At 40.4% G+C, this 27,763-nt stretch overlaps 1 protein-coding gene across 6 annotated transcripts; it reads left to right on the forward strand.

The window, feature by feature from the left end:
• The first annotated feature begins 6,509 nt into the window (after positions 1–6,509).
• Positions 6,510–26,793, forward strand: ZKSCAN5 (zinc finger with KRAB and SCAN domains 5). 6 transcript variants are annotated; one of them, XM_058285830.2, is made up of 6 exons: positions 6,510–8,316; positions 13,299–13,437; positions 17,607–17,698; positions 17,970–18,105; positions 21,972–22,405; positions 25,123–26,793. In XM_058285830.2, the coding sequence occupies exons 1-6, from the start codon at positions 7,903–7,905 to the stop codon at positions 25,153–25,155; spliced, it is 1,248 nt and encodes a 415-aa protein (XP_058141813.1). In that variant the 5' UTR covers positions 6,510–7,902; the 3' UTR covers positions 25,156–26,793. The 6 variants fall into 6 exon arrangements, with proteins under 6 accessions (XP_058141813.1, XP_058141814.1, XP_058141808.1 ...); XM_058285825.2 differs by having other exon boundaries at positions 7,024–8,316; positions 17,973–18,105; positions 21,972–22,568; XM_058285824.2 differs by having other exon boundaries at positions 7,025–8,316; positions 21,972–22,568.
• Positions 26,794–27,763: the final 970 nt, after the last annotated feature.

Genomic DNA, 27,763 nt, shown 5'->3' on the forward strand with positions numbered 1-27,763 from the left:
AGCACATCCAAGGGAAAAAAAAAAAAAAGAAGAGAAAGAAAAAATATATTTAAAGAAAAAAATTTAAAAAGAGCAGAAATAAACACATTCAAGATCTTTCTTTTTTAATATATGACACCTGGCCCAGATGTGCATGCACTCAGAAACAACTGGACTATGTGAGGCCTTGCTTTTTTTAAAGATTTATTTTATTTATTCATCTCTCCCTACCCCTTATTCTTTTTAACTTGCTGTGTCTGTCTGTCTTGTTTCTTTAGGAGGCATTGGGAGCCAAACCTGGGACCTCCGATGTTAAGAGGGAGGTGCCTAATCACTTGAGTCACCTCCACTGCCTGCTTTGGTGTCTCTCTCATAATGTTTTTTCCTCCCCACATCTCTTTGTTGCATCATCTTGTTGTGTCATCTCGCCATGCCTGCCCGTCACATCAGCTCATTGTCTTCTTTAGGAGGAACTGGGAACCTCTGCTCCCTGCTTTGTTATGTCCCTCATTATGTTTTTTCTTCTTGTGTCTCTTGTTGTGTCACCTTGCTGCACGTGCCCATCATGCCAGCTTGCTGTCTTCTTTAGGAGGCACCGGGATCTAAACCAGCAACCTCCCGTGTGGTAGGCAGGAGCCCAGTTGTTTGAGCTGCATCTGCTTCCCAGGCCTTGCTTTTTAAAGTGGGGGCTGCAGACAACACTGGCACCACCTGGGAGCTTGTGAAAATGAGAGACTCTCGGAGACCTACTCTGTACCTACTGAATCAATATATGGAATTTAACAAGATTCCTGGGTGATTCGTGTAACGCTTAAGATGAGAAGCACTGATCAGATGAATTTTTCTAACTGGTAGAAAATTAGTTAAATATTGCGTACAATAGAATACCTGTTGCATAATTTTAATTTGGGACTGATTTAGCTTTATACCCAAGTAGGCTTCTGATTGTTTGTTCTGTACTTCAGGTATTAAAATTAATTTGATGTCAGCCTGCATAAAAACTTATACATTTTAAACTGCTGAAAAATATATAAACATTTTCTAAATAACCATAAGCCATATTCTCTTTCATTATCTGTTCTATAATTTTATCTATCATTACACAAAAATATTTTGCAAGAGAAGATGATGTGAGGCAGAGTTGCCTCCCAGGGGAAATCCTGGAATGAATGAGGCCAGGTGGGCAAGTATCATGCCTTTAAACTTTTGAAACTAAGCCTTATTTCAATTTGTAACAGAAGTGAAAAATCCTGAGTTTGGTCACGTTTTTTTATTTCATTTTAAAATATTTTATGACGGCTTGAATTTGGCTCTAGGACACTATTGTATGCAATTGTAACTCATAATCATAAAATATTTGAAAATAAAAATATCGAAGACTTATTTAAATATCAAGGAGATAGATGAAGTCTTGTGAAGTCAAAACAGAGAATAATCTAGCTATTTAATGGTGAAATTTTTTTCCTTGCTTAAAGAAACAGAACATATAATAAAAATATAATCTTTTATGTTTCATATTCATTTAACTTTCAATGGTCAAAATAATTTCATTGAAGTATACTGTACATTAGTTTGACATTTACATGAAATCATTTGCATTATTTTATAAGTGAAGAATTATCCAAATTATATCTTAAACATTCACTGTCTATTTAAATGAGCACAGCTGATGTCCTGATTTATGAATGCAAAGTTCCAGGCAGGGTCAGAATTCCATAGGACATCTCCAAGGGCTAAAATTTAAATGGCAAACTAATGATTTATCCAAAAGTTGTGCAAAAGCACAGGGAGTCAACCTTACTTTCAACCTGAGTGGTTGCTAAGTGGTTATACTAATCCATCACTGTAGTCTGTTTTGATTAGGCACTAATCAAATCAGGCTATGACAGATATTTCAAGATTGATTTTTAGGACACATCCACTTTTAGAGAAACAAATTCACTACCTTCAAGGCTCAGGTTTGTCATTCAAGAAATTTGGAGCAATATGAGATATTGTAATGACTTACAACTTGTTGCATGTTTATATTATCTCTCTCCAAGGGGTCTGAAATCCCTTGAGGGCGGGAGCTTTGTAAAAATCTATTTCCTCATATATGTGGGAACACTAACAGAATCAGGTAGTCAAAAAAAAAAAAAAAAAAGCTGGTAGTGAAAAGCTCTTTTCCTAATATTGCAGATAAAGGCTTTACTCAGGTCACATGGCCAAGGGTGGGCAAGGGAGGTAAGGGAAGAATGCATATTCATAAAGAAGGAAACCCTTTATAGAAGAGGTAAACCTAACTTCAGAAAATCTCCCACCTATATAACCAACTGTGGCCCCTACATGAGAATATCAAGAACTAGGAGATCAGGACAAGCATTGTGCATCTCAGCCTGGCAAGAGGAGCTGCAGGTGCTGCCTGCTTGCCCGCTGATTACCAGCCCAGCCCATCGGCTCCTGCCTCTGGGTCGTGTGACTGTGGGCTCCAATCACGAGGGACTGAGGGTCTGCTGAGCACTTCTCTTCCTTTCTTCTGTTATGCAGCTTTTGCTTTCAAATGCAGAATGTCAAGTGCTTCCAGTGCTCTTGCTGAACCGTTGAAAGGCATATTTTTGTGTTCTCAATGCCATTTTTTTTTTCATGTTTTGTATGTAGAAATTACTTGGAAAAATGCTAGCTGCATTACCTTTTAAGAAATAATTAAGAACAGAAAGATTTTTGCAATAAAAAAGAAAACAAAGCAGGGATAAATAAAAAGGAGCCAGGGTTAGGACAGGCCTACTTTGAGTTCCTGTGTATTTGAAAGTTAGTCTACAATTTGGCTCTGAAAAGCCTTAGCAGCCATCGTAAGGAGAAAATAAGCTCAGTGACATGATTCACATTGGATCGTGGGCAAAAGCAAACTATTAATAGCTGCTTAGGAGGAATCCAGCTTTTCTGGGTTGCAAGAGGGAAGTGACACTATGTGACACTATGTGACATAGTTTCTGAGAGAAACTCTGCAGTAAATAAAATAATAAAAGTCATAAAAGTGTCCAATATTATCTGATGGCAAGGTTTCAAACCACAACTCGGTCAAACTGATTCTTTGAAAGGAGAAAACAGTGTGGCTTAAGTATTCAGCTTTCTGATGGTCTGATTTAATATGAGGACAAAAGGTCCCTAGAGCAACACATTCCAGACATTTTATTGTGTCAGCAGACTAATGGTTATGTGAAAATTCCATTCTCAGCCGCAACTGGATCATAACCCTTTGCTTCTCTCTCACGGAAGTGTATTTTATTGTAGTGTATTGCAAAAAAATGGCCACAATCCCTTGCTGTTCCTCCTTTCGAAAAGTAGAGTCTATTTTCCCACCCTCTTGAATTTGGCAGGCATTGTGGCTTAATTTGGCCAACTGAAAGCAACAGAAGGAACACTGTAGGAGATTTGAACCTGGGTCTCAAGAGCCCTTGCCATCTCTGCTCTTTTGCTTTTGGAACCTGCCACCACCAAGTGAACAAGTCAGGGCCCACCTGTGGATCCATGAGAGACAAGTGGCCAGTTGCTGCCTGGCACTCCAGCTGACAACCAGCCAACCCCAGAAAGAGAACTGCTTAGCTCACTCACCATCAGGTGACTACAGACAAAAGGAGGAGCTCGGCAGAACCATCCAGCTAGGCCCTCACCAAATGGGCAACCCACAACTCTTTTCTGGCTCCTAGGGCTAGCCCAGGTGCTGGTTGTCCCAACTTTGCCTCTGGATGCTCTCTGGACTCCGATGCTTCCTGTGGTGGCTCATCTCCTTCAGGCCCACCTTCTGTTGGCATGCAGTAACAGATCCTAGGGATGGGGAGCCTTGCTATGGGGAACAGGTAGAGCTAGATGGGAAGGATGGTTGGAAAAGAAGTGAAAACCTCAAACCAAGACTACAGAGTGCATGTTTCATCAGTGCAGGACTGATCAAAGAGAAATCTGTATCTTATTTAATTCCCGAAAGAAACAGGGCAAAGAATGAGAAACACATAAACAAGGATTGATGCAGTCTGCTCTTGATCAATTGTAGGAAATAAAAATTATTAATATAAGCAATATGACTAATACTGAATAATATTGAAAGCATTTATATCTGGCCTTGGAGCATATACTGTTTTGGGTTTTGATTGTTAGTTGTGTTAAAATAAATAAAACAAAATACAGTTACTATGGCTAAGAAATTTAAATGAAGTGGAGAGGGAAGTGGACTTGGCTCAACTGATAGGGCATCCACTTACCACATGGGAGGTCCAAACCCAGGGCCTCCTTGACCAGTGTGAAGCTGGCCCAAGCGCAGTGCTGATGCATGCAAGGAGTGCCCTGCCATGCAAGGGCATCTCGCATGTAGGGGAGCCCCATGCACAAGGAGTACGCCCCTCAAGGAGAGCTGCCCAGCACAAAAAAAGCGCAGCCTGCCCAGGAATGGCGCCGCACACACGGAGAGCTGACGCAGCAAGATGATGCAACAAAAAGAGACACAGATTCCTGGTGCTGCTGACAAGAATAGAAGCGGACACAGAAGAACACACAGCGAATGGACACAAAGAACAGACAACTGGGGTGGGGGGTGGGAAGGGGAGAGAAATAAATAAAAATAAATCTTTAGGGGGGAAAAAAGGCAATTGTGGTTTAAAATAAATAAATAAATAAATGAAGTGGGGAGGTCATTCTGGAGCTTAGTCTTATGCGGGTCTCAGTCAGATATCATAAACTGCCGAAGTATGCAAAACCGTAAGCAACAATGGTCCTGAAAATCCTAAGGACATCTGGATACCATAAACCACAGGATAAAGAATTCAGTTAACTATCTAAGCCGAAGGACAACTAAAAGTACCCCAAATAATCTTTTCCTTTAAAAACCCTTGCCTGGAAATGTCAAGATGGACACCATTGCCTAAATATCTGTGCTCCCTGAATTGCAATTCTAAGTCCTGAAATAAATGCCTTTGTTACCCTGCAGTTTAGTTTGTTATTTCTAGGTTGAATTTTTTTTTTAAAGATTTATTTTGTATTTCTCTCCCCTTCTCTCCTCCCCCAGTTGTCTGCTCTCTGTGTCCATTCACTGTGTGCTCTTCTTTGTCCGCTTGCATTCTTGTCAGCAGCACCAGGAATCTGTGTCTCTTTTAGTTGCATCATCTTGCTGCATCAACTCTCTGTGTGTGCAGCACCACTCCTGGGCAGGCTGCGCTTTTTTTGCGCTGGGCAGCTCTCCTTGAGTGGCGCACTCCTTGCGCATGGGGCTCCCCTACACCAGGGACACTCCTGCATGGCACGGCACTCTTTGTGCGCATTAGCACTGCGTGTGGGCCAGTTCACCACAAGGGTCAGGAGGCCTTGGGTTTGAAACTGGACCTCCTATGTGGTAGGCAGAGGGTCTATCATTTGAGCCAAATCCGCTTCCCTCTAGGTTGACTTTTTGTATTTGATATCCTTGCCCACCTAGGATTAACCAGACTGTTTTAAAGTCATTTTATCAAGGGACAAAGATGATCCACATATATATAGGAATCTAGTGTACGATAATGGTGGCATTTAGGCCAGTGATAAAAAGGATGGTTTATTCAATACAGGTGTTGGGAAAATTGGCTATTTGATTAAAAAAAAAAAGACAAAAATTTAGAGACTTATCTAACACCTCTCTTTCTCCACCTCTTCTTGCCCCCCACTTCCCTCCCCCTCCACTCCAAGATGGACTATAGAATGATGCATTAACAACTACACATGTTGAAAGTATTTTTTTTTTTAATGAAAAAAAATTATATATATATATAAAAACTCGGGGTTGGGAAGATCTTTTTTAAAAAAAACACACAACCTGGTAATCATACAGGAAAAATTAATAAAGTCCCTTAAAATTTAAAACCTCAGTTCAGTGACAGACTTCATTAAAAAAAAAAAAATCATGCGACAGATTGAGAGAAAAAAAATCTGTAAGATACGTAATGGACAAACGATTACTACCTGAATATATAAAAAGCTCCTAAAAAACAAAAAAATGGAAAACCCATAGAATTTAAAAGTGAGCAAAGGGTGTGAACAGAAAACTCAAGGAACATATACAAATGTGGTGTTTTTTTTCTTTTTTAAAAAAGGAAAAAACGCTCAACCCCTCTAGTGAGCTCACTGGTGATACCATTTGGCTATAAGCTTGGCAAGGGAGAACTGAGCGATAATAGCGTTGAGGAGAATGGGCAATCGGTTCTCTGACACGGTTGGAGGAATGTCCTAGAGTAAAACCTTTTTGGAGCAAGGGGAGGATGTGCAGGGCTCAGGGACACAGTGGGAGGGCGGGCCGCAGACCGTACGGGCCTTTCTGGTGGCCGGATTCTCCACGGTCCCTCTACCCCGCTGAGCGCCTCGGGCCAGGTCTCCGCTATCTGCGATGAGAACCAACCTGCCCCGCCACACTAACGGGTCATCCCAAGGAAACGCCTCTCTGCCATCCCGCATTCTGATAGGCCCGCGGGACCAAGGCTGCAAAGACACCCGCGACACTATTGGCTGGCAGGCTGTGGCCCGCGTGGCGCTCCTGGGAAATGTAGTCCTGGGGGCCGCCGGCTCCAGCAACTCTGACGGAGAATTCCACCTTTCAAACTGGGAAGTAAAGGCATGGGCGTGCTTGGAGAGGGTAGGCGGGGATTGTTGAAGGCTGGAATGAAGGAGGGGTCCCAAACTAAAGGAAAGTGAGGGTTACTGGCTCGCAAACAGGTACGGACCTACTTCGAGGGGCAGCTCACTAAAGTGAGGCGCAGGGGAGGAGCAAGTCCCGGGACCTATCAGGAGCAAGTACGTGTTGCCTTAGCAACCACTCCGACCCGTGAGGCCCGCACGCTTTGCCCCCACACCAACGAGAGGGGAGGAGCTCGGGATGTTTAAGTGTGGTGGAAGGCGGCTCAGTTTTCCTTCCCGCTGTAGTGACGCTGTACCTACCGCTTCGGTGGAGCGGGGAACGACTCCGTTACCACAGGTAGCCTTGCGATGTCGCGCAGCGTCCCACCCTCCCCGCCGATTGGCCCGTACCCCCTCCCGGGGCGGGGCTGGGTCTGACGTCAGAGTAGCGAGGCGCTGGACCCGCCGCGAGGCAAAGACCTCCGGGATTCCTAGAGAGGACTCGGAAGTGGGATTTATGGCTCAACCCAGTTGGACTGGCTTGGATTTACTTACTTCCGGCGAGGAAGTGTTGGGAAGTGTCGGCTTCGGTTTTCTCCGTTTGTCAGAAGAGACCCATCTTCCCAGCGTTGGCTCTGGAGGGCATGATCTTCCAGATCTACCCGGGACCAGGGCCTTGAGGAGAAGGGGTGGGGCGTTGTGTCCGGACGAGGGTCCTGTCCCCAACCTTGACCGAGGCGGTCTCGGTGTCTCGGGGTCAGGGGCGATTCCAAGGAGCCCAGGTCCAAATCTGAACCGATTACCCTGCTTTCCTTCGGGACCAATGAAGTGTCCCGTTGGTCTCTCAGGCCCTTGTGGCTTGAAGGACAGGACCAGTTTTGACCATTGTAAATTTTCTAATCCCTGTTCTTAAGTTTGACTTGTGATAGAGAAAAGGAATAGCTGCGTCTGGACTAGTTAGTAAGTCTTGTCCCATTATTTATAAGAAATCTAAACGTTCTTCACCTCTAAAGTGTTTTGTGGTGGGCCCGATGTCCGATTTTTATGCTCTCCTTTACATTTTGTAAACGTCGGCAGTATTCTCTATTATTTTGTGGGTGGAGTGATGACTGCCTTTTAGCCCATAATTTTAGGTAAACTACCCTGTTGAGTGGCACTGATACTATAGATGACCTTGTCATCTCGCTTTGCTAAAAATGCCTCTCATATCAGTAGGTTGCACATTATTGAAAGTGTCTGGAAGATCTTGAAAAGTTGAAAAGAAATTTGATCAGTGTAACACAGAGCTACTCTAAAGATAATTCCCTCCGAGTTGGAATGATAATGACAGAATCCCAGGAAATTATAGACTTAGACCCTCCAGCTCAGATTTCACAAGAGCAGGAAGACCTCCTAATAGTGAAGGTGGAAGAAGAAGACTGCAACTGGATGCAGGAGTACAATCCACCAACATTTGAGACTTTTTACCAGCGCTTCAAGCACTTCCAGTACCATGAGGCATCAGGACCCCGGGAGGCACTCAGCCAACTCCGTGTGCTCTGCTGTGAGTGGCTGAGACCAGAGCTACACACCAAGGAGCAGATCCTGGAGCTACTGGTGCTGGAGCAGTTCCTGTCCATTCTTCCTGATGAGTTCCAGACCTGGGTGAGAGAACATCACCCAGAAAGCGGGGAAGAGGCTGTGGCTGTGGTAGAAAATATCCAGAGAGAGCTTGAGGAACGCAGACAACAGGTAAGTGAAGGACATTCAAGCAGAATGGAAAAAGGAGAGAGAGTTAAGGAACTGATGATCAGGGATGAGATCCTTAGCTTTCTGGTGCTTCTTTCATATTCCTTTGTTCTCCTGGTGCACTGTGTAGATTTCCTGCCACTCCAGAAAAGGAAGCAATGTCCAGTATGTTAACTTGGAGAAGACAATTTGCAATTTTTTTTAATTACTCTATTTTTTGGATGACATATACAAAATTCAAAGGGTACATAAGGGTGTAATAAAAAATGAATTTCCCTCCCACCCTTAATGCCCCAGCTTTCTAGCTCGCCTTCCCCAGTGGCAACCACTGTTATATTGATGCTTGTGTGTCCTAATAGAGATACACTGTGTTCAGGCAATATAAACATATATGTCTATGACTTGCTTAAAGGCACACACACGTTTTCAAATCAGTATATATTTTTTCTTACACTATATCTTGATTTATTCTAAGGCAGTGCAATTAGAGCTGCTTCACTCTTTGAAACTGTGTTATATCCCATTGTATGAATGTACCATAATTTCTTTAACTTCTGTTGGAGGACATTTAGGTTTTTCCTTCAGATTGTTTACAAATTTTTACTGTAACAAACTTTTGACTGCCATGACTATCCTTACATACCTCATTAATTATAGAATGAATTCTTAGAAGTCAGTTGTTGGCTTAGAACCATACACACTTGTAATTTCGATAGCCGTGGACATTGCCCTCCGTAGGGGTTATACCCATTTATATTCCCACCAGCAGTGTGTAAGAGGATTTTTTTTACCTCAGCCTGATAAACAATATGGTATCAATCTTTTTGATTGTGGCCATTCTGGAAGATGAAATATTCTATTTCTGACCAATTTCAATTTGCATTTCTTATTTTTCGTGAGTTTGACCACACTACATAACAGTTACTTGTGTATCCTTTGTGTGTGAACTGTTTATATTCTTTATTTATCAGAAAGGAATAAACCCTGTATCTAGGACATGAGTTGCAAATGTGATTTTTCCAGTTTGTTTTCATTATTTGTCTTTGCTTATGGAGAGTATCGTTTTGCAGGAATTTTTAAAATTTTTATGCAATGAGTTTAAATCTTATTATATTAGGGCTTATGTTTGGTATGATTAAGCCCCTGTCCCTCACCCCCAAAAGTATCTATCTGGTTGCTCTAGCAGTTTTTGTAGTATGTATTTGGTCTGTTTTTGGGTTTTCTATTCTATTTTATTGATCATATTATCTGTTCATGTATCAGTGTATTAATTATTTGAGCTCTGTCAAATGTTTTGATATCTGGTAAGCTACCTCTTCTCTCTTCAGTTTTTTTCCCATCATTTTCTCTTTTTTTTAATTAATATTAGAATTACTTATTTAGTTTCCCCCACCCCAAAATTCTGTTGGTATTTCTGTTGACACTGCATTAAATCATACATTAATTTAAGGACATTTGATATCTTTATTTTGTTGCATCTTCTTATTCATTATTGCTGTATGCCTTTTCATTTGTTTGTCTTTTTTGTGTGTGTTTCCCTCTGAATCATTTTGGTGTTTTATTCATATAGATCTTGCGTATTTTCTTTTATTTACTCCTAAGCATTTTAACTTTTTCTGTAGTTATTGTTGCTATTATAAGTGGGGTCTTTGCTTCATTATACCTTTTTTTGTTTTGCTATTTGAAAGCAATTCTCTGTATATTAACTTTTTACTCAGCCCCACTAGTGAATTAGCCTATGGTTTGGAGTAGTCTTTCAGATGATTTTCCTGGGCACTTGAGATTTTTAATATGTAGCTTTTTCAGCTCTTGGGAGTAGACCCTGAGTTATTCCAACTTTTTGGGCATTTTCAAAGCCATGGTTTTACATGGCACTGTGGTACCCACTAATTCACCTTGTTGTGACCAGGCAAGTGAGGTTTTCTCTCCAGCCTCAGTTCTTTCACCTCTAAAATAGAATGTATGCTTACTTCATAGGATTGATAGAACACTCTGAGTAAGATAACGTGGCCCAAACAGGAATGTTTTCACGTGGAGGTCATAGAAAGCACAACCCAAACCCCAGCCAGCCCCTCATCAGAGTCTGAGATAGGCAAGCCACAGCTGGTGCAGCTCTTCAAAAGTCACGAGGGCACCAGGTTCCTTCTATTGCACTATTTCACCCTCCTTCGCATTTGGTTTTGGTCTTCAAGGTTGAAAGATGTCTGGTTGACCTCCAGGCATTATGTTTGCTCCAGCTGGTTAGTGGGTCCTAAGTAAGGTAACCCATAGTACTCATTACATAGATGTAGGGTGCCTGCTATACCAAAAGGGCGGAAAGAAGCCTATGCCCCTTTGAGCCTCTCACCAGTGGAAAGATCTCTGGGTTTCCCTCCCAAATTCCTTTTCTTCCTTTTTCATATGCTTCCCACAGGTTTATACCAGATCCCATGACAGGCCATTTTGAAGCCTTAGGTTAGGGTTCACAATAAGTGTATCCTGTTTCAACTCTTAAAACTCAAAATGGCTTTGGTTTAATCCAAGCAGTTTTCCTGAGATCCAGCTGTACTTGAGTAGCTGGTTTGGGGAGCCCTGAGTTTTCTTATAAACACTATCTTTCTTTTCCTCTGATTCTGTTTCTGTTTAGCTACTTCATCAGTTTACTAATCAAAAATTCTGTCACAACCTAATAAAGTTTTGAATTTTATTACAAATGTTATTTATATACCACTCAAGTATGTATGTCATTAGAGATTTAATGATATCTTTCCCATCATTTCATTTGCTGGCCTATCTGCAACTTTATGATAAATCTGCCTTCTCGTTGACAAACAAAACAAATACCTTATTAAAAATATGTCAACTATAAACAAAATTAACTCTCTGGTTATAGAGATACATGTAAAAGTGGGTTAATAGAGGGACTAAAGCTAATTGAATTACTCTGTGAAGGTTTCCTGTTTACATGCACTGTGTTTTAATTTTCTTTTTAATAAAATGGATTCTGAAGCTTAAAACATTAAAAGGAGAAAACCTCCTGAAAGTCTTTTGCAAAGCCTTTCTTATACTCATTGACAACCAAACCTTCCACCTTTCTCTTGCTACTAGGCTCACACTCTCCTAAACTTTAATTTTTTTTGTAGCAAAGAAACACAAATCATGAGATGATAGGACTACAAGAATTTGCAGCTGGTTGGAGAATTTCCCTCATTCTTTAGAACCCCATTGCATTGCAATGTAAGGTACTGGTCTCATTGTTCTTACTCCCTGAGTGTGGGATTCTTCAATATTCCAGAACATTCTCCTTTTAAGCTCGGCTAGCTCACTCTGAGGCAAGTAGGCCACAGAGGAGGTTGCTGCTGACTGCAACTGTGCTGAATGATTATCCTGAAGACGGAAATGTTCAGACCTTTATATTGCTTCAATCAGGGCAGGAATGAAAGGTTTGTGGGGACATCCAGCGCTTACTATTGTTCTTTAACCTAATTTGGGACACTGATGGACAAACTTTTACCAACTGTTTTACAGAATTAAATATTTAAAAAATATAGTTTACAGCAAAAAAGATTTCTAAACTGAGAATTTCTAGCAGATATTAATTACTTGTTTACTTCTTTCCTTGTGAAATGCAGCCTGTCTCTGCAAAGGGCACAGAGAAAGATCATTGCTGGTAGGAGTCAGCGACTTCAGGCCCAAAGAGGATTTGCCCAAGGGCCTCCCCCAACTCACTTTGTTCTCCTTTCTCTCTGTCTGCCTTCCAGTATCCCTGATGTTTTTCTTTAACTTTATCTCCAAGTAGTTCTTGTCTCTTCCATGTCTTTTCTCAAGCATTGTCCTTTACCTCTCCTTGGTTTCTTTGTCCTGGTCTCAATGGACTTCAAGGGCTTTTTTTTGTTGCTTTTGTGCCCAAGTACCCTTTGACACACTTGGAATCATCTTAACTCTTTTTTTTGTGTTGTCCACAAAGACACACAGACTTGCATACAGGGTGATATATTCCCCGACTATTTTGCAGCTGCCTCTTAATGTAATTCCTGTGCTACATTTTACCAGTGTGAGGAGAGTTAAGATTTAAAGTGCTTGGAAACATAAGGGGGTTGGGGACAGAGCCTGGCAGCTCTGTCTCAACGCAGGATCTCATTACCTGCTTGCATGCCAGGAGCTAGTACTTTCCAAAACAGACAGCCTTTAGAAAGTGGCTGTGGACCCTTGGGTTGAGCAGGAGGTAAGAATAGAAAGGAGAATGGTAGTACCTTGGTGTGGACCACTTTGCTCCTGGGATTAGTATGTCCTGCTCAAACCTGGTCCACCAGGGAACCAAGTATGACTTTTTTCTTTTTTTCTTGAGGTACCAGAGCCAGGGATTGAACCTGGGACCTCGTATGTGGGAAGCAGGTGCTCAACTGCTTAAGCCACATCCGTTCCCCAAATGTGACTTGTTGAGTCCTCTAACTTCCTTTCCAGTCTCATTTCTTACCTCTCTCCCCATTTCACTAAATGGTACCTACACTGGCTTCCTTATGGTCCCTAAATTGTATCAAACTTTTTCTGCCTGAGGGTCTCTGCTTAGGTCATTCTCTCTGCCCGGGACTCTGCCCCCTCCTCTGCTCCTGGCTGGCTTCCTCTCATCATTTAGGTACTTACTTAAGTGATACTTCCGCAGAAAAGCCTCTGACCACCCAGTCTGAAGTCAGTTTCATCGATTGTTTGGTCTCATGTCCCCACATTCTCCTCTCTAACATATAACCCAGTTTGTACTCATATATTTGTGTGTTGATGTGTTCGCCAACTAGATGTAAATCTTGTTTATTAAGCCACTGCATAATCAGCATCTGGCACATTGTAGGCACACATTAAATATTTAGCAAAAGAATGAATAACAAATAAAAAACTAAGAAAAAAAATAGTAGGCAAAGGAATGAATGAAAGAATAACGTCAAGTCTACTAGATTCTTTCCCAGCCTCCTCTGTAACCTAAGGTGGTTTGTTGTGGTTGTGGTTGTTAGATTGTCACGTGTCCTGAAGTGCTTCCTCAGAAGATGGTGCCACCTGGAGTTATGCAGGAGTCCTTCAGTCCCCAGCTCCTGTCCATGGACACCCAGCCTGATCAAGAGCCACAGAAACCTTGTCTTCTGGAGGAGAATGGTGAGATTCAGTGATTCTGTGGAATGATATGGCTAGAGAGCTGGAGCCGTGGCCATGTGGGAAGTGGTGCCTGCAAGAAAGACTTTAAGCTGGGGCAGTATTTCTGCAACCAGCAGGAATGCATATGGGAAGGGCAGGGGACGTGGAGCTGAGGCCCTGGTATTAAAAGAGAAGTCAGCCTGTATGGTAGCTAGAAGCTGTGCCACAGGTTTTCTTCAAAAGCAGTAATGCAGATGATGACAGCTCTGTGTACAGGGGCTTATTAAAAGATCTACAGAGGAACATCACAAAATACCACACTTGTTTTGGAACATTCTTTCAACTCTGCCTTAAAGATTTTCTTGTCATGATGCTTATGTTAAAAAAAAAAAAAAGCTGTCCAGCCCCTAATTGCATTCATTTTTGGCTGTTCAGCCATGAAATCTTATTTGAAGCAATGCTTCTCACTGAAACCTTGGGAGCATTTATTTTCTTTCTTTTCCCTCTCTTAAAATTTTATGAACCAGTATTAGATACATCAAGGAAGAAGACGAATAAATATTTATTATGATGTATATCCACAATACAATCCCTAATCAGAAACTCTTGGTGTAAGATACCCTTTGAAATTCAGTATTTTTCAGATTTAGTAAAGTATTACGATTGAGGTGACACCCTACACTCAAACCCATTAATATTTCTGCTGTGAAATGTATGTGTATTTATAGTAGCGGGTTAAATAAAGACTTTAAATAACTTCACATCGGGTCAGGTTTTACTGTCAAATTAGTTCAGATTCAATGAAAAAATAATCTTTGGTATTTAGAGCTTTTAGATTTCAGAATTGTGGATAAGGGATGATGGACTTGTATTGCCTTTCTTTTGTCCCATTCTCTCTTCTAGACTCCCTTTAGCGGTCAGGTCTCTCCTTTGACATGCCCCACTGCCCAACCTTTTCCAGTTCTTCTTGGACTGTAGTAATAATAATAGCAGCAGCAGTAGCAACTGTTACTGGTACAGCACTTACTGTGTGTTGGGAACTGTGTTTTACTTCTATAAACTAATTTAACCAGTGTGTCAGGAAAAATAGACTGACCATTTCCCATCTGGGTCTAATGCATTTGTTTTATTTTTTATGTTTTTGTCATTTTATGAATAATTTATAGAAGAATCTCAGGATAGTGAAAAACAGCTTTTTTAGAAATTGTGGTAAGAATTAAACCTCCTTATATCAAGTACTTTTGGTGCACAAACACCATAAAAGATAAGAGTACTGTCGCACATCCAGGATATTGTCACAACATACTGCATGATGAAGTCCTTGCTGTTGAACGACTCATGGATGAGAAAATGCATTGTTTCCATTTTGAAATTAAAATTACCTTATTCATCGTTGATTCTTGAGCTTGAGGAAATGCAGATGATGACATCTTCATTTAAAGACTCTCTAAGATTTCCCTTATACTTTTGGTCTCATCATTATCATTAGATGGGGGTGCTGTCTCTCTGCATTCATGTTTTGATTTGTCTGATAATAGTGAAATGTCTTCCTCTGCAAATTTTCTCTGTGCTGATGTGGGCAGGAAATGAAGGATTCTGAACTTTCCACTATGTTTAATGGAAGCTAAAAGCAGATGCCAGCAGTCTTCTTTTATACCTTCTTGGAGGATATTACAATACTTTGGGCAATGCAATAATGATAGTGAAATGATGACTTATTTCACCATTACATAATCCCTAAATATTTCCATTGTTCTTCCATTTTCTTATTATTTTAGTCTTTTTTTGGCATAGTTGGGAATTATTAATGACAAATGACTAGTCATAATGATATAATTCCTAGTATGATGAAATAGAAAAATGTTTCAACATACAGGAAAAATAAGATCACTCAGATCTTGAAATGCATCTTAAATTATAAAAGGATCCAATGGATCCCTATGGAAATTACAAGATAGGCTGTGTTAGTTCTATTTTTTTTTAATGAAATAAGTTTTCTTTTTATTCCTTAGAAAACCTCTAAAAGAATAAAAGTTTTGAAGTACCCTCTTAAATATCCAGTTTTTGAGTTAAAACTGTTCAAAAAAGAAACTCACACACTAAATTTGTGTCTGGTAGACCTCATTGGTGTAAGAAGAATTAATCCTTACAATAACTCAATGAAATTGGTATTATTATTATTATCCCATGTTAGAAATTTAGAAGCCAAGGTCTAGAAAGGTTAAATAATTTGTCCAAGGTCACAAAGTATTAAGTAACAGAACTGGTATTTTTTAAAAATTATTTTTATATAATTTTAAACTTACAGGACAATTTCAAAAATAATACAATACCCATACAGAGAACATCAACATAAACCACTCCTCCTCACTCAGATACCCAAATTCACCACATGTGCTATGACATTTTATCCATTTGTTCATCCACCTCTCCATCTTTCTATCTATTTTTCTGTCTGTTTTCTGAACACTTGAGGGTAGGTTGTATATATCATGCTCCTTGAACACTTAATACTTTCCTGTACATTTCCTAAGAACAAGGATATTCACTTATATGGTTATATACAGTTATCAACTTCAGTAGATTTATTCATATAAAGCTAATAGACTATATTCCAATTTTTTTCATACGTCCCAATAACGTCCTTTTGGGCCTTTTCTCTGTTACTTGATCCAGTCTGGGATCATGTATTGAATTTAATTGTCATTGTCTCTTTAGTCACAGAGCAGGGATTTTAACCCACACTGTTTGACTCTAAATCTATACTCTGGCCCATTCTGAACTGCCTGCCTTTGTTTCACCACCAGATTCTCCAAGCACAGAATCCCATCCTTCTGCAGTCACTCTCATATTCCATGTTCGGTGTCTCATCAAATCAAGCTGCTTTTTCCTTCTGTTTCCTAAGTGCTTCTTCTCTTTTCTGCCCTATTAGCTAAACCCTGGTCAGTTTTTTTATTCCAATAAAATTACTGTTTATTCAGCTATGGGCTATGAACATTCCTTTCTGAGTCCTTTTGTCTCTTTAGCCACTCCTGGTTTCAGATTTCGTCATCTCTTTAACCATCTCCTTTTTGTGTCATTGCTGGTTATTTCCTAGTCACCGAAAATAAGCAAGCTACATATATTTCCAGGACAAGGAAGCCATAGCAAGGTCTAAAATGGTCAGGTTCAAGAGTGATACCAGATAGATCTGTCCAAATAAGGCATACACAGACAGTGAGATCTGATGAGCCCTAAATCTTAGACAGAACAAGGAGAGGTGACATCAAAGGATCAGAGGGTCACCAGCATCCAGAGGTCAGAACCTCTAGGCACTGCTCTTGCTGCTCACTCTGCCTGGAAAACATCCTCACTCCCCTCCATACACACCCCGCCTTACACACTCTACTCTTCAGGTGCTCCTTCTTCTGTGTTCCTATTGGAACTTGGGTGACCTTCAGTTGTAGCACTCTGGCTCTTTTTTTTTTTTTTAGGAGGTACCGGGAATTGAACCTGGGACCTTGTGTTTGGGAAGCAGATGCTCAACCACATGAGCTTCATCCACTCCCTGTAGTACTCTTTTACACTGTGTTGTAAGTAAGTAAGGCTCACATTTCTGCCCTCCCCATTAGTAAAGTTTTTAAAGACAAGAATTGTTTTATCTACCTCTTCCTATAACTTATTAGACATAATACACACTTCTTGACTGATTATAAAACTACCCATTGTAATTCCTTTAAGGGAGAAAATGTGAATTAAGATCATGCTACTCAAAAGTGGGGCCTGGGGACAGCAGCAAGGGCATCACCTGGGAGCTTGTTAGAAATTGAGATTATCAGGCCCCACTCCAGACCTACCTTGTCACAAGATCCATAGGTATTCGCTTGCCGATTAAAGCTGGAGAACCCAGCCTGCACTATGGGGAATGCCTCTGCTACAAGAAGAGGTGGCACTTTGGTTGTTCTTTGAGGTGAGAGAGGACTAGCACAATCTGAGGCTCAACTGCAGAGATTATCCTGACCAAAAGGAAGTCTTTTGGAGGGAGAAGAGGGAAACATTAGGGTAGAATATCAAGGGCCTTGAAAGCCAAGCAGAAGGATATGACCTCCAAGCAGCTGGGAGCCATAGATTATTGCGTGAAAGAGGAACATGCCAGCAGTAAGAACTAGGCAAAGGTATTCTTGCTTTAACGTGTTTTTCTCCTCCTTCAGCCCTTCCTGTTCTCCAAGTTCCTTCCCTTCCCCTGAAAGACAGCCTTAGTGACCAGGAGCTGGCAGCTTCACTTCTCTCAGCTGGGTCCCAGGTGAGCTGGCATCCCTTTGCCCTCAGTGAGGACCTCTCGGCCCTCTGACAGTTACCTGCCTCTGTCCTTGATCTTCGCCAGGAGTTCTCACTTTCTTTAACTGGAGACCAGACCTCTCTTGGGCTGGTACTTAATTCCTTTCTATCTAATACCTCCCTCTCCTCTTTGGAGCATAGGCCTTTCCCTATTTCTCTCCTTAACGCTCTCAGTTCTTCCCCACTCCAGATTTGGACACAGGGAATGGGAATTTAGTGGCGATCTCATATTTCAGAAGTTGGTGAAGATTGAAGATGTAGCTGATGTGGCTGTATCCTTCATCCTGGAGGAGTGGGGGCATTTGGACCAGCCCCAGAAGAACCTCTGTAGGGATGACAGGAAGGAGAATTATGGGAGTATTACTTCAGTGGGTAAGAATTATTTTGCCTGCATGGATTGGAACATCTTAATTTGTTATCCTGTGAAGACTTCCTAGCATATCCTATAAAGGCAGATATGTTTTAATTGCTAGGACATTTTTTCTCTGAAAGAATAAATCAAACTTTTATTCCTTATTCAGCTTATTATTTCCATCATAATAAGGGCATGGTTGAAGATCGATAGTATCAGGGGCAATCCAGCAAATTATGTCTTTTTATTGTTTTAAAATAAAAGAGATTAAAAATAGGTTTTGGGTTTTTTGTTTTTCTTTGACAAATTTTTAGTGGTCATTGTATTCTACTCTGATAATTCTTACAGAATAATTCTGATTTATGAAAGCATCCCAGACTTGGTTGAGTAACTATATTATTAGAGCTACTATATTATTGGAGTTATCGTATATATAACTATATTATTGGAGTTATTCTAAAACCTCCAAAAACTCCAATTTTCCTGCATTTTAAAGCATGGATGGCTGGATGTCACTGTCCCTTACAGTTCTTATATCACCAAAACCTAAATCACAATGCTCACCTTGACATCTCCTTCTCATGTGTCATATCACTTCTTGAATTTTGTGCCTCAAATGGGGATTGGAACTTCTTATTCTAAATAAGTTACTATCCTGGAAGCTAAATCTTCAATTATGTTGTCTGGAGCAATTTTGTAAAACTCAGCACTGTAGCAAACATTTTGGAGCTTATGGCTCTTTGCTTCCTTTGAGCTAATTCTTTTAGAAGAGCTGCCCCACACCAGGCATACGAGCAGACCATAGATGAAGTGTACATAATGCTGAATTCCTTTTGAAAAATATTACGCTAGTTAACATTGTCTTAAGTGTATTAGTTCACTCAGACGCTTCTATTTAAAAGGTGCAAAACTGACTGCTGCCTTTTTAAGTTTTCCATTTCTTTTATTACTGTTGGTATTTATTTGTATTTCCTTTTCTATGATTTATTTTCCTTTTCTCTGCTTATTTATCTCTTGGGACCTTAGTGGTGATTTCTTTACTGCAAGGAACTACTTGTATAGTGTAAATGTTACATTTAATACAAATATTCTTTTATTCTCTTTTAAAATTAATTTCTGGTAGCTCACTTGTCTAACTTAAGTCTGTTAGTACTGCTCTATTCTTTTCAATCAATTTACAAACATTTAATGGACTTTAAATTTGGAAGTATTTGGCACAGTTATTTTCTATACCATTCTCCATGCCATTTAAAACTCTAGCTTTCTAACTTTTTTTCCCACTCATTATCCATCTCATTACATCTTGACTACATCAGTATACTCCTCTATGTTAAAAATGTATTCAGTGGCTGCTGCCTCCTCCTTTGGGAAGGCCACATTACATTTGTTTCATGTCAGTGGATTCCTCCCATAATCATAGAAGATCAGGATTTAAAAATATCCATCAGATTTAGAAACAAGATTTTTTTAAAAATAAATGAATGGATCTTGGAGACTGGTTTTCCATGGAATAGTTGGGGTCCTGGGGAACAAGAGATGGGTTTTTTTGGAAGGATTATATAGGACAGGAATTTGAGAAAGCTATTGTAGATAAATTTTCAAGAACTCTGAAAGGCGAAGAGAGAAAGAGGGTATCTGAGTTAGATGAATGGATTATTTTTATATGTTCTGGTTTTTTTTTAATGGGAGAGGCTTAAGCATATTTGAATGTTAATGAAAGAACTAGGAGAGAGTGAGTTTGGAATATTGGGGCAGGGAAGAGTAGATAATTGATGTAGGGAGCTCCTGCTAGGATCTGAGGTAGAGGAGGAAGGAAGAATGGACCTTGGGTAGGAAGAGCCTATCTTCCGTTGTGAGAGAGGGGAGGGTGAAAAATTGAGGCTGCCAGTAAGTGTAGAGATATGGTTGTAGGATGTGCAAGGAGTTCTTGGCTGGATAGCCTGGGCTTTCCAGAAATAGAGAAAGAGTTACCTGTAGAGAGCAATTAGGTGGCAGAGTAGAGGCTTGTAGGCAGTAGAGAACTTTGGTTTTAAAAAGATTATAAGTGCACACGTTTTTTAAAAAAAAAAACAACAAACCCAATAGTACAAATGGGTATAATGTAAAAAGTCAGTCACCTGCTCCTGATCCTCAGGCTCCTGGCTCCCTCACAGAGGCCATAGCTGTTAGCAGTTCCTTGATAGCATTTTGAGACGAATCTTTGTATGTACAAGTTCATGTGAAATCATGGCATACCATCCACACTTTTCTGTGATGGAGATGTTTTAATACAACCACCAAGAAAAACGAGTTGGGAAAGAGCCCACCTTGGAAATAACTGCCATACGAGACCCAGTGTAGTTAAAGATCATGAATTTGTAAAGCATCAAATCTGACCAGGGTTTTTCGTACCCTCTGCTGCATTACTCTGTGTCCCAGGCCTAACCATCTATGCGCCAGTTGGTATAAGCCATATAATTGCCTTCTCTGGAAAAGGGCAGCTGTTCATATCCCCAAAGAGGTTCATTGAAGTAATCTGGTTTTGTTTTTGTTTTTTTTTTTCAAATTCTTCCTATTAGTAGGTGTGAATAAAAGAGAAAAACAAATTGTGATGCCTGGGATTCCCACCTAATTAGATGGGGAAGGAAAAAAATGTAAAAAGTCTGGTTTTGTGATTGGGTTCTTTTTTGTTTATATGTCTGTTTCTTCTACTAAACATTCTTTTTAGAAAGAGGAGAATTAAGTAAACAGTTATAAGGTAAATGACAATTAAAGTTGTCTTCATGGTATAAGAATTAAAACTTACAACTTTGTCGAAAAGGATAGTAGTAGTGCCTTCCTCAAAGGGTCATCGTAAGGATTAAATGCCATAAAATTGTAAAGCACTTAGTGTAATGCTGGGCACATAATAAGCTCTCAACAAGTGTTAACTCTTACTACCATTACCATGCAATATTTGAGAATTCTTTTAACAAAATAAATATTATGTGACTCTCAATAGGCCATGATCTCTCTCTAGCTTTTAAAAAGTAATCGTCCCTATTTTTTGTTAAGTCCTGAAGATTTGTCTCTACAAACTGTGTTGAGCTTCAGTGCTCTGGGTGAAGTGGATATTGCTTACAGAGTTGCACAAGAGAACTAGTTGCAGTCACTTAAATGTCTGTGTTCATCAGTGATACAGAGTGTTAATCTAGCTCATGACCGCAATAGGTTCTTTTCTGGGGTGGACAGTCTTTGGAAAGACTGTCCACCCCTCCCCTTTAGACTAGATCAGGGGTTCTTTACCTTTTTTGTTCCATGGACCCCTTTGCCCAGTCAGGTGAAAACCACCAACCCCTTACTAAGTCCACACTGTACTGTGTAGTTAATAAATATACCACACCTGCACCAATATGTCCCCACAAGAATAATGCTCTTTGGAATTCCAGTTCAAGCTCATGGACCTCTGGTTAAGAACCCCTGAACTAGATCTTTTTGGGAATTGGGAAAGAAAGATCATCTTTCTTCAGGCTGTGAATAAATAGGAAGAGGAAGGTGAAGACTGAGTTAACTGCATAATGCAGTTTCACATTTAATCAGAATCTTTACACTGCACAGGTATTCACAGCAGGTACTGCATGTCAGGACCATACCAAGAGGATGGCATCTTCAGTAAATAGGATGACTGCCATCCCTGTCTCATCCCTTTGAACCATTTTTGCCAGCCTTGCTTCCTGAAAACCTCTCGGTTTTCTGCTTGAATATTCTTTACCACATCCCTGCATGAAATGTCATTTTGTAGATGATTTTACAAAGCCATGTATTTCTAGCATGTTTGTTTCATTTAACTGTCCTATATTCCTCAATTCTTTCTCAGAGTCTAATGCAGGAAATAGATGACTTTTCCATTTTCCTTCTATTATTTCAGATTATGAACCCAGGAATGACAATACAGAACTCATAGTAAAGCAGATTTCTGATGGAGGTGAATCACACCAGATGACTTCGGGAAGCAGTAAAAGGAGTCAAGAGTTTTCAGAAGTTAGTGACCCTGGGGACATGATGGAAAGGTGGCAGGTCAACCCCACTGTGGGAAAATCAAGGCAGACCCTGACTCAGAAAAGAGATCTTGGTGATATCATAGACAATAACCGCAAACAAAATGCAAATGGTGAGAGAGGCCACAAATGTAATGATTGTGGTAAAGTTTTCCTTCAAGCCTCAAACTTCATTCAACATCGGCGAATCCACACCGGAGAAAAGCCATTTAAATGTGCGGAATGTGGGAAAAGCTATAACCAGCGTGTACACCTCACTCAACATCAGAGGGTCCACACTGGTGAGAAACCCTATAAATGTCAGGTGTGTGGCAAAGCTTTCCGGGTGAGCTCACATCTTGTTCAGCATCATAGTGTGCACAGTGGAGAGAGGCCCTACGGATGCAATGAATGTGGGAAAAACTTCGGTCGCCATTCACATCTGATTGAACATCTGAAACGGCACGTCAGAGAGAAATCCCAAAGATGTATGCACGTGGAGTTTGTATTTGGGTATAAATGGAGACAAAAAATGGTTTTATTACAATAAGACAGATGGGCTGTGATATATTGGGAGTTGTAGAAAGGAGCAAAGATAACAGCTTATTTTATTTTTATTTGTACTACAATTGTCAACCTAATAAACAAAACCCTATGTCCATGCCCCACCCTGCCATTCCACCCACCGCTACCCCCACTTCCCTTTCCCTAGAAGTACCTCTTTCAGCTCTCTTAGCTATTTCTGTTTCTTCTGGTAGTTCTACATTTTAATATAATACTGCTCTTTCTTGACTGATGTATTTTAAATACTACCTGTTGACTTTTTTTATTTTAAGATTTATTTTATCGCCCCCCCCCCGGTATCTGCTCTTTGTGTCCATTCATTGTACCCTCTGTTTCCGCTTGTCTTCTCTTTAGGAGGCTCCAGGAACCAAACCCAGGACCTCCATGTGGGCGAGAGGCACCCAATCACTTCAGCCGCCTCCGCTCCCTGCTTTCTTGTGTCTCTCATTGTGTTTCCTCTTTGCGTCATCGTGTTGCATCAGCTCGCCATGCCAGTTCAGCTTGCTGTATTGCTTGTCTTCTCTAGGAGGCACCGGGAATTGAGCCCCGGACCTTTTCTAGGAGGCACTGAGAACTGAACCCCGGATCTTCCATGTGGTAGGCAGGTGCCCAAATGCTTGAGCCACATCTGCTTCCTGACTTTTTATTATAGTAAATGAAGAGTTTGCCTCTGTTATATGCTTTTACTCCTTTTTCTCCTTTTCCCAATTTAGTTATTTCACTTATTTTATTTTAAAATTATAATAGTACAGGGAAAGAGGGAGAAAAATGTTACCCATAATCCCACCATGCTACTTAATATAACTAATATTATTTAGTGTATTTCCCTCTATCTTTTTTCATATGCCAATTATTATATAGTTGTAATCATAGAGCACAATTAAATATTAGATGTACACATTTGCCAGTGTACCCCAGCCCTCCTCTTTGTTTTTGACTATATTACCTGCCATGGTATGGATGCATCATAGTTGACTCAATTTTTGCTCTTTTGTCCTGATAACTGTAACTGTGCTTATGGCTTTTTCTATATTATAGGACTACTTCCTTGTAAAAGATTCCCAAAAGTGGAATTAGTGAATTAGAGGATACAAATATTTTTGACTCTTAATGCATATGACCAACTTGCATCACATATGAGAATATTGATTTTACTAAATTTTTGCTGGGTTTTAAAAACAAATCTCAACAAAATTGACTAAGCAGAAGATGATTCTTTGTTGTATCCATTTTCATTAATTTGGTTATGAATAAGGTCAAGTAGTTTTCTTGTTCGTTTATTTATATATTTTTTCTTACCTATTCAAGTAACGTTAATCATTACAGTGGAATCACCGTAAACTGTGCTGTGAACTTAAGGGCTCTTGTTAATATTCTTCAGAAAGCTCTTAAGACTGGCCAAAGAATTTTTTTTTTTTATTATGCCTTCAAAGTCCCCAAACTGAGCTCCTCCTCATTCAGATTAACAACACAGCCACTTTCCCCCTAACGGAATAGCAGTTTATGAAGTTCCAGGTTGAATGGAACTAGCTGTCCCATTCTACTTGGTGACAGCCTAATAGGGGGAAACCCTCAGATGGCACTCTGGGCTTGGAAAGCAGTTACTTTAGCATAGTATCTTTTCTTTGATATCCTCCCCCTAATTATTCTTATGACTAGTTTCCCAGTTAATACTCACCTCCTCCCCCACTACCACCCTTTTTATGAATGGGATCAAAGGAGGGACCTTTATTTGCTCATCTCACCGTGTTTATTGAGAACCTCAAGTGCTGGGTGCTCGGAATATAGCAGTGAACCCAAGAGAGAGAGTGCCTTCGTGGAGCTGATGGGCAGGGGACAGGGATCAGATAGTAAAAGTGATGGACATTCCCATAGGAGAGGTGTCGGGTACAGTGAATTGGAGCCTGAAGCTAGAATTAACTAAGGGTGAAGAAGAGAGCAGGGAGTAATGTACCACTTAAACTTTTGACAGTATTTTATTTTTGCTGGCTCGTTTCTCTTTTCCTTCCTCCTAATCTGGTGTTCTCCCAGCTCCATATCCCCTTCATAATCCTTTGCTTCCCATTCTTCCAGTTTTTTCTAAGTTCTCACCATCCAAATGTATATTCTTATTCTGCCTCATTCTCTCTGCCTAACTCATGTTGGAATAATGATCCCCTGTACATTTTCTATTTCCCCTCCCATTTCCAGAATCCCTTACCCTCCTTCCTATATAATACAGATTTTTATCACTAGTATCCCCTAACCTCAATCATTCTCTGCCCTTCCAATAAGTCTCTTCTTTGTCTTGTTCTTTTCACCGGCTAAATCCCAAAAGTTCTGTTGTTCTTTTCATTCCTGTTGGTATCAAATACATACATGGATCCAATTTTGAGATTCCTATTATATAATAGTTTCATCTGATTATTCTTTTTCCTGATTATTTAATTTTTTCTATAAAAGGAAAGATGACTTTTGCATTTACTCTTTATTTTTCAGGCAGTGACAAAAGAAGTAAGAATACAAAATTAAATGTTAAGAAAATTTCAGAATTTTCAGAAGCAGACATTGAACTATCAGGAAAAATCCAAAGAAATGCTTCTCAAGTTCAAGATTTTGGAGAAGGCTGTGAACACCAAGGCAAGCTGGACAGAAAGCAGGGAATTCCCATGAAAGAGATACTGGGACAGCCCCCTTCAAAGAGGATAAATTTGAAAGAAGTCCCGTATGTCCACAAAAAATCCTCCATGGGAGAGAGACCACATAAATGTAATGAATGTGGAAAGAGCTTTATTCAGAGTGCACATCTTATTCAGCATCAGCGAATACACACTGGGGAAAAGCCATTTAGGTGTGATGAATGTGGGAAAAGCTACAATCAGCGTGTGCACCTAACTCAACATCAGCGAGTACACACGGGTGAGAAACCCTACACCTGTCATTTATGTGGGAAAGCATTTAGAGTGAGGTCCCATCTTGTTCAGCATCAGAGTGTCCACAGTGGTGAGAGACCCTTTAAATGTAATGAATGTGGGAAGTGCTTTGGGAGGCGTTCACACCTTGCTGGCCATCTGAGACTCCACTCAAGAGAGAAATCCCATCAGTGTCAGGAATGTGGAGAAATCTTTTTTCAATATGTTAGTTTAATTGAGCATCAAGTGCTCCACATGGGCCAGAAAAATGACAAAAATGGCATTTGTGAGGAAACATATAGTTGGAACTTAACAGTAATTGAAGATAAGAAGATGGAGTTACAAGAGCAGCCTTATAAGTGTGATGTATGTGGAAAAGCTTTTAGTTATGGTTCAGACCTTATTCAGCATTACAGAACTCACACTGCAGAGAAAGCCAGCGAATGTGATCTATGTGGAGGAAATGGCCACTGTTCCCACTTAAAACAACATCAAAAAATCCATTCCAGCACAAAATCCCATCAGTGTAACGAGTGCGGAAGAGGCTTCACTTTGAAGTCACATCTTAATCAACACGAGAGAATCCATACTGGTGAGAAGCCTTTTCAATGTAAAGAATGTGGAATGAGCTTCAGTTGGAGTTGTAGCCTCTTTAAACATCTGAGAAGCCATGAGAGGACAGATCCAATACATACCTTAAGTGTATGAATGTTTCTATCATGAAACAGCTCTTACTGAGTTTTAGAGAAGCCTCCCTGAAGAGAACCTTTACTCCTATAATGAATGTAAAGACAACCTCAAGCATTTTCTCCAACTTAACCATCAAAGCCACCAGATATGTTGAAATCCTTCAGTTAGAACTTAGCCTTTAGGAACACTGGAGAAACCACAGTAGTTACCTGTTCACTTTCCCCATTGAGAAATGCTTTGTTTGGCACCTTCATGCTTGAGAATCTAGATGAAAGCAAACCTATGAATAGCAGAAGGAAAACTTTTCAGGTGGCACTTATTCTTTGAAACTCAGAAAGTTGACCTGGGAAAGGCTTCATGAATGCTTTAGAAATAAGCTTCACCTGTAGTTTCTGCCTTGCTTGACAGCAGCTTATCCAGGGAAGAGCACAGGGAAAGAGTGTGGACTCTTCAGCATGAGACCTGTTCAGTACCTCAGCAACGAATCTTTTCTAGAAATGGTTATCCCAGCCACTAGAATGTTCTAGTCGTTGTTCCCTACTTGAGTATTAAACTCTTTGAAAAGAAATTGACAAGGTATTTATATTTTGGTAAAAATTGGCATGCAGGGGCCAGATGATATGCTACTTCATTCAATCTGTAACTTCTCCATGAAACATACTCTGACTTGTTTCTGTTTTGATTCTGCTAACGTCAAGGTTATCTAATAGAAAGAGGAGTTAAATTTGTAAATTCAGGAGAAACTGCTGGTCAGTCAGATCTCAAGAAGAAAGGAGAAGGGCTTAGGAGAAAAGAGATGACAGACAAAACTGTGGACTGGTTTATATTATATTACCCACAAGAGTGAGGGTAGCTAAGTGCATAGAAGGAATTGGACAGATTGAATTAAGGCTCTTGGCCCAAGCAGGGTGTATGCAATTTCCAGTTGCCCTGGTGATAGGCTCCTCCATAGGACAATGGCATGTACAATGAGTTTCAGTTTGAGTTGCAGCTGGAATTGAAAGTAAACAGTAATTAGGTGTAGGAAGGTATAGTCTACTTTCTACCTTGTGAGAAATCTGGCTAGGAATTTGAAGGGGAAAGAAGATGACATATCTGAGAGGGTTAATTTGGGCCTGTTAGAGAAAGGGACAGAGTACTTCTAGACATTGCTAGGGCCATTCTGCTGACTTCCTGGTTTACCATAAATATTTGTTGAATGTATGTGGTCCTGTTTACCAAAGTGGCACAGGCATCTCCCAGCTCCTCTATGAGTTTTGGCTGCAAAGTACTCACAACTCTCCCTCTTCTCCAGAGAGTTGCCCTCAAATGATGGGAACTGCCTCACCCATGAGTTATCCCACACACCCTGCCCCCCATATAGCTAATGACTGGTTGATACGGGGCACAAAAGGCTGATTAACTTGGCTCGGTGAGGAGGAACTATGTGATACGGTTTATGCTCCAGAACCCTCTCTGGATCAGGCCAAGGCTAGACTTTGCCTGAGTATACGTCCATGCTTGGCTCTTTTCTCTCTCCTGGTTAATTTTCCTGAAGA

This window comes from Dasypus novemcinctus, chromosome 23 (genome assembly GCF_030445035.2).
Source record: "Dasypus novemcinctus isolate mDasNov1 chromosome 23, mDasNov1.1.hap2, whole genome shotgun sequence".
In the NCBI taxonomy this organism is placed as follows: domain Eukaryota; kingdom Metazoa; phylum Chordata; class Mammalia; order Cingulata; family Dasypodidae; genus Dasypus; species Dasypus novemcinctus.

Bases quoted from the DNA above. Each gene is read 5' to 3' on its own strand.
- ZKSCAN5 (XM_058285824.2), top strand. From the start codon at position 7,903: ATGATAATGACAGAATCCCAGGAAATTATAGACTTAGACCCTCCAGCT. The intron at 8,317-13,298 runs GTAAGTGAAGGA...TGTGGTTGTTAG, and splicing joins TTGAGGAACGCAGACAACAG to ATTGTCACGTGTCCTGAAGT. The intron at 18,106-21,971 runs GTAAGAATTATT...CTATTATTTCAG, and splicing joins TGGGAGTATTACTTCAGTGG to ATTATGAACCCAGGAATGAC.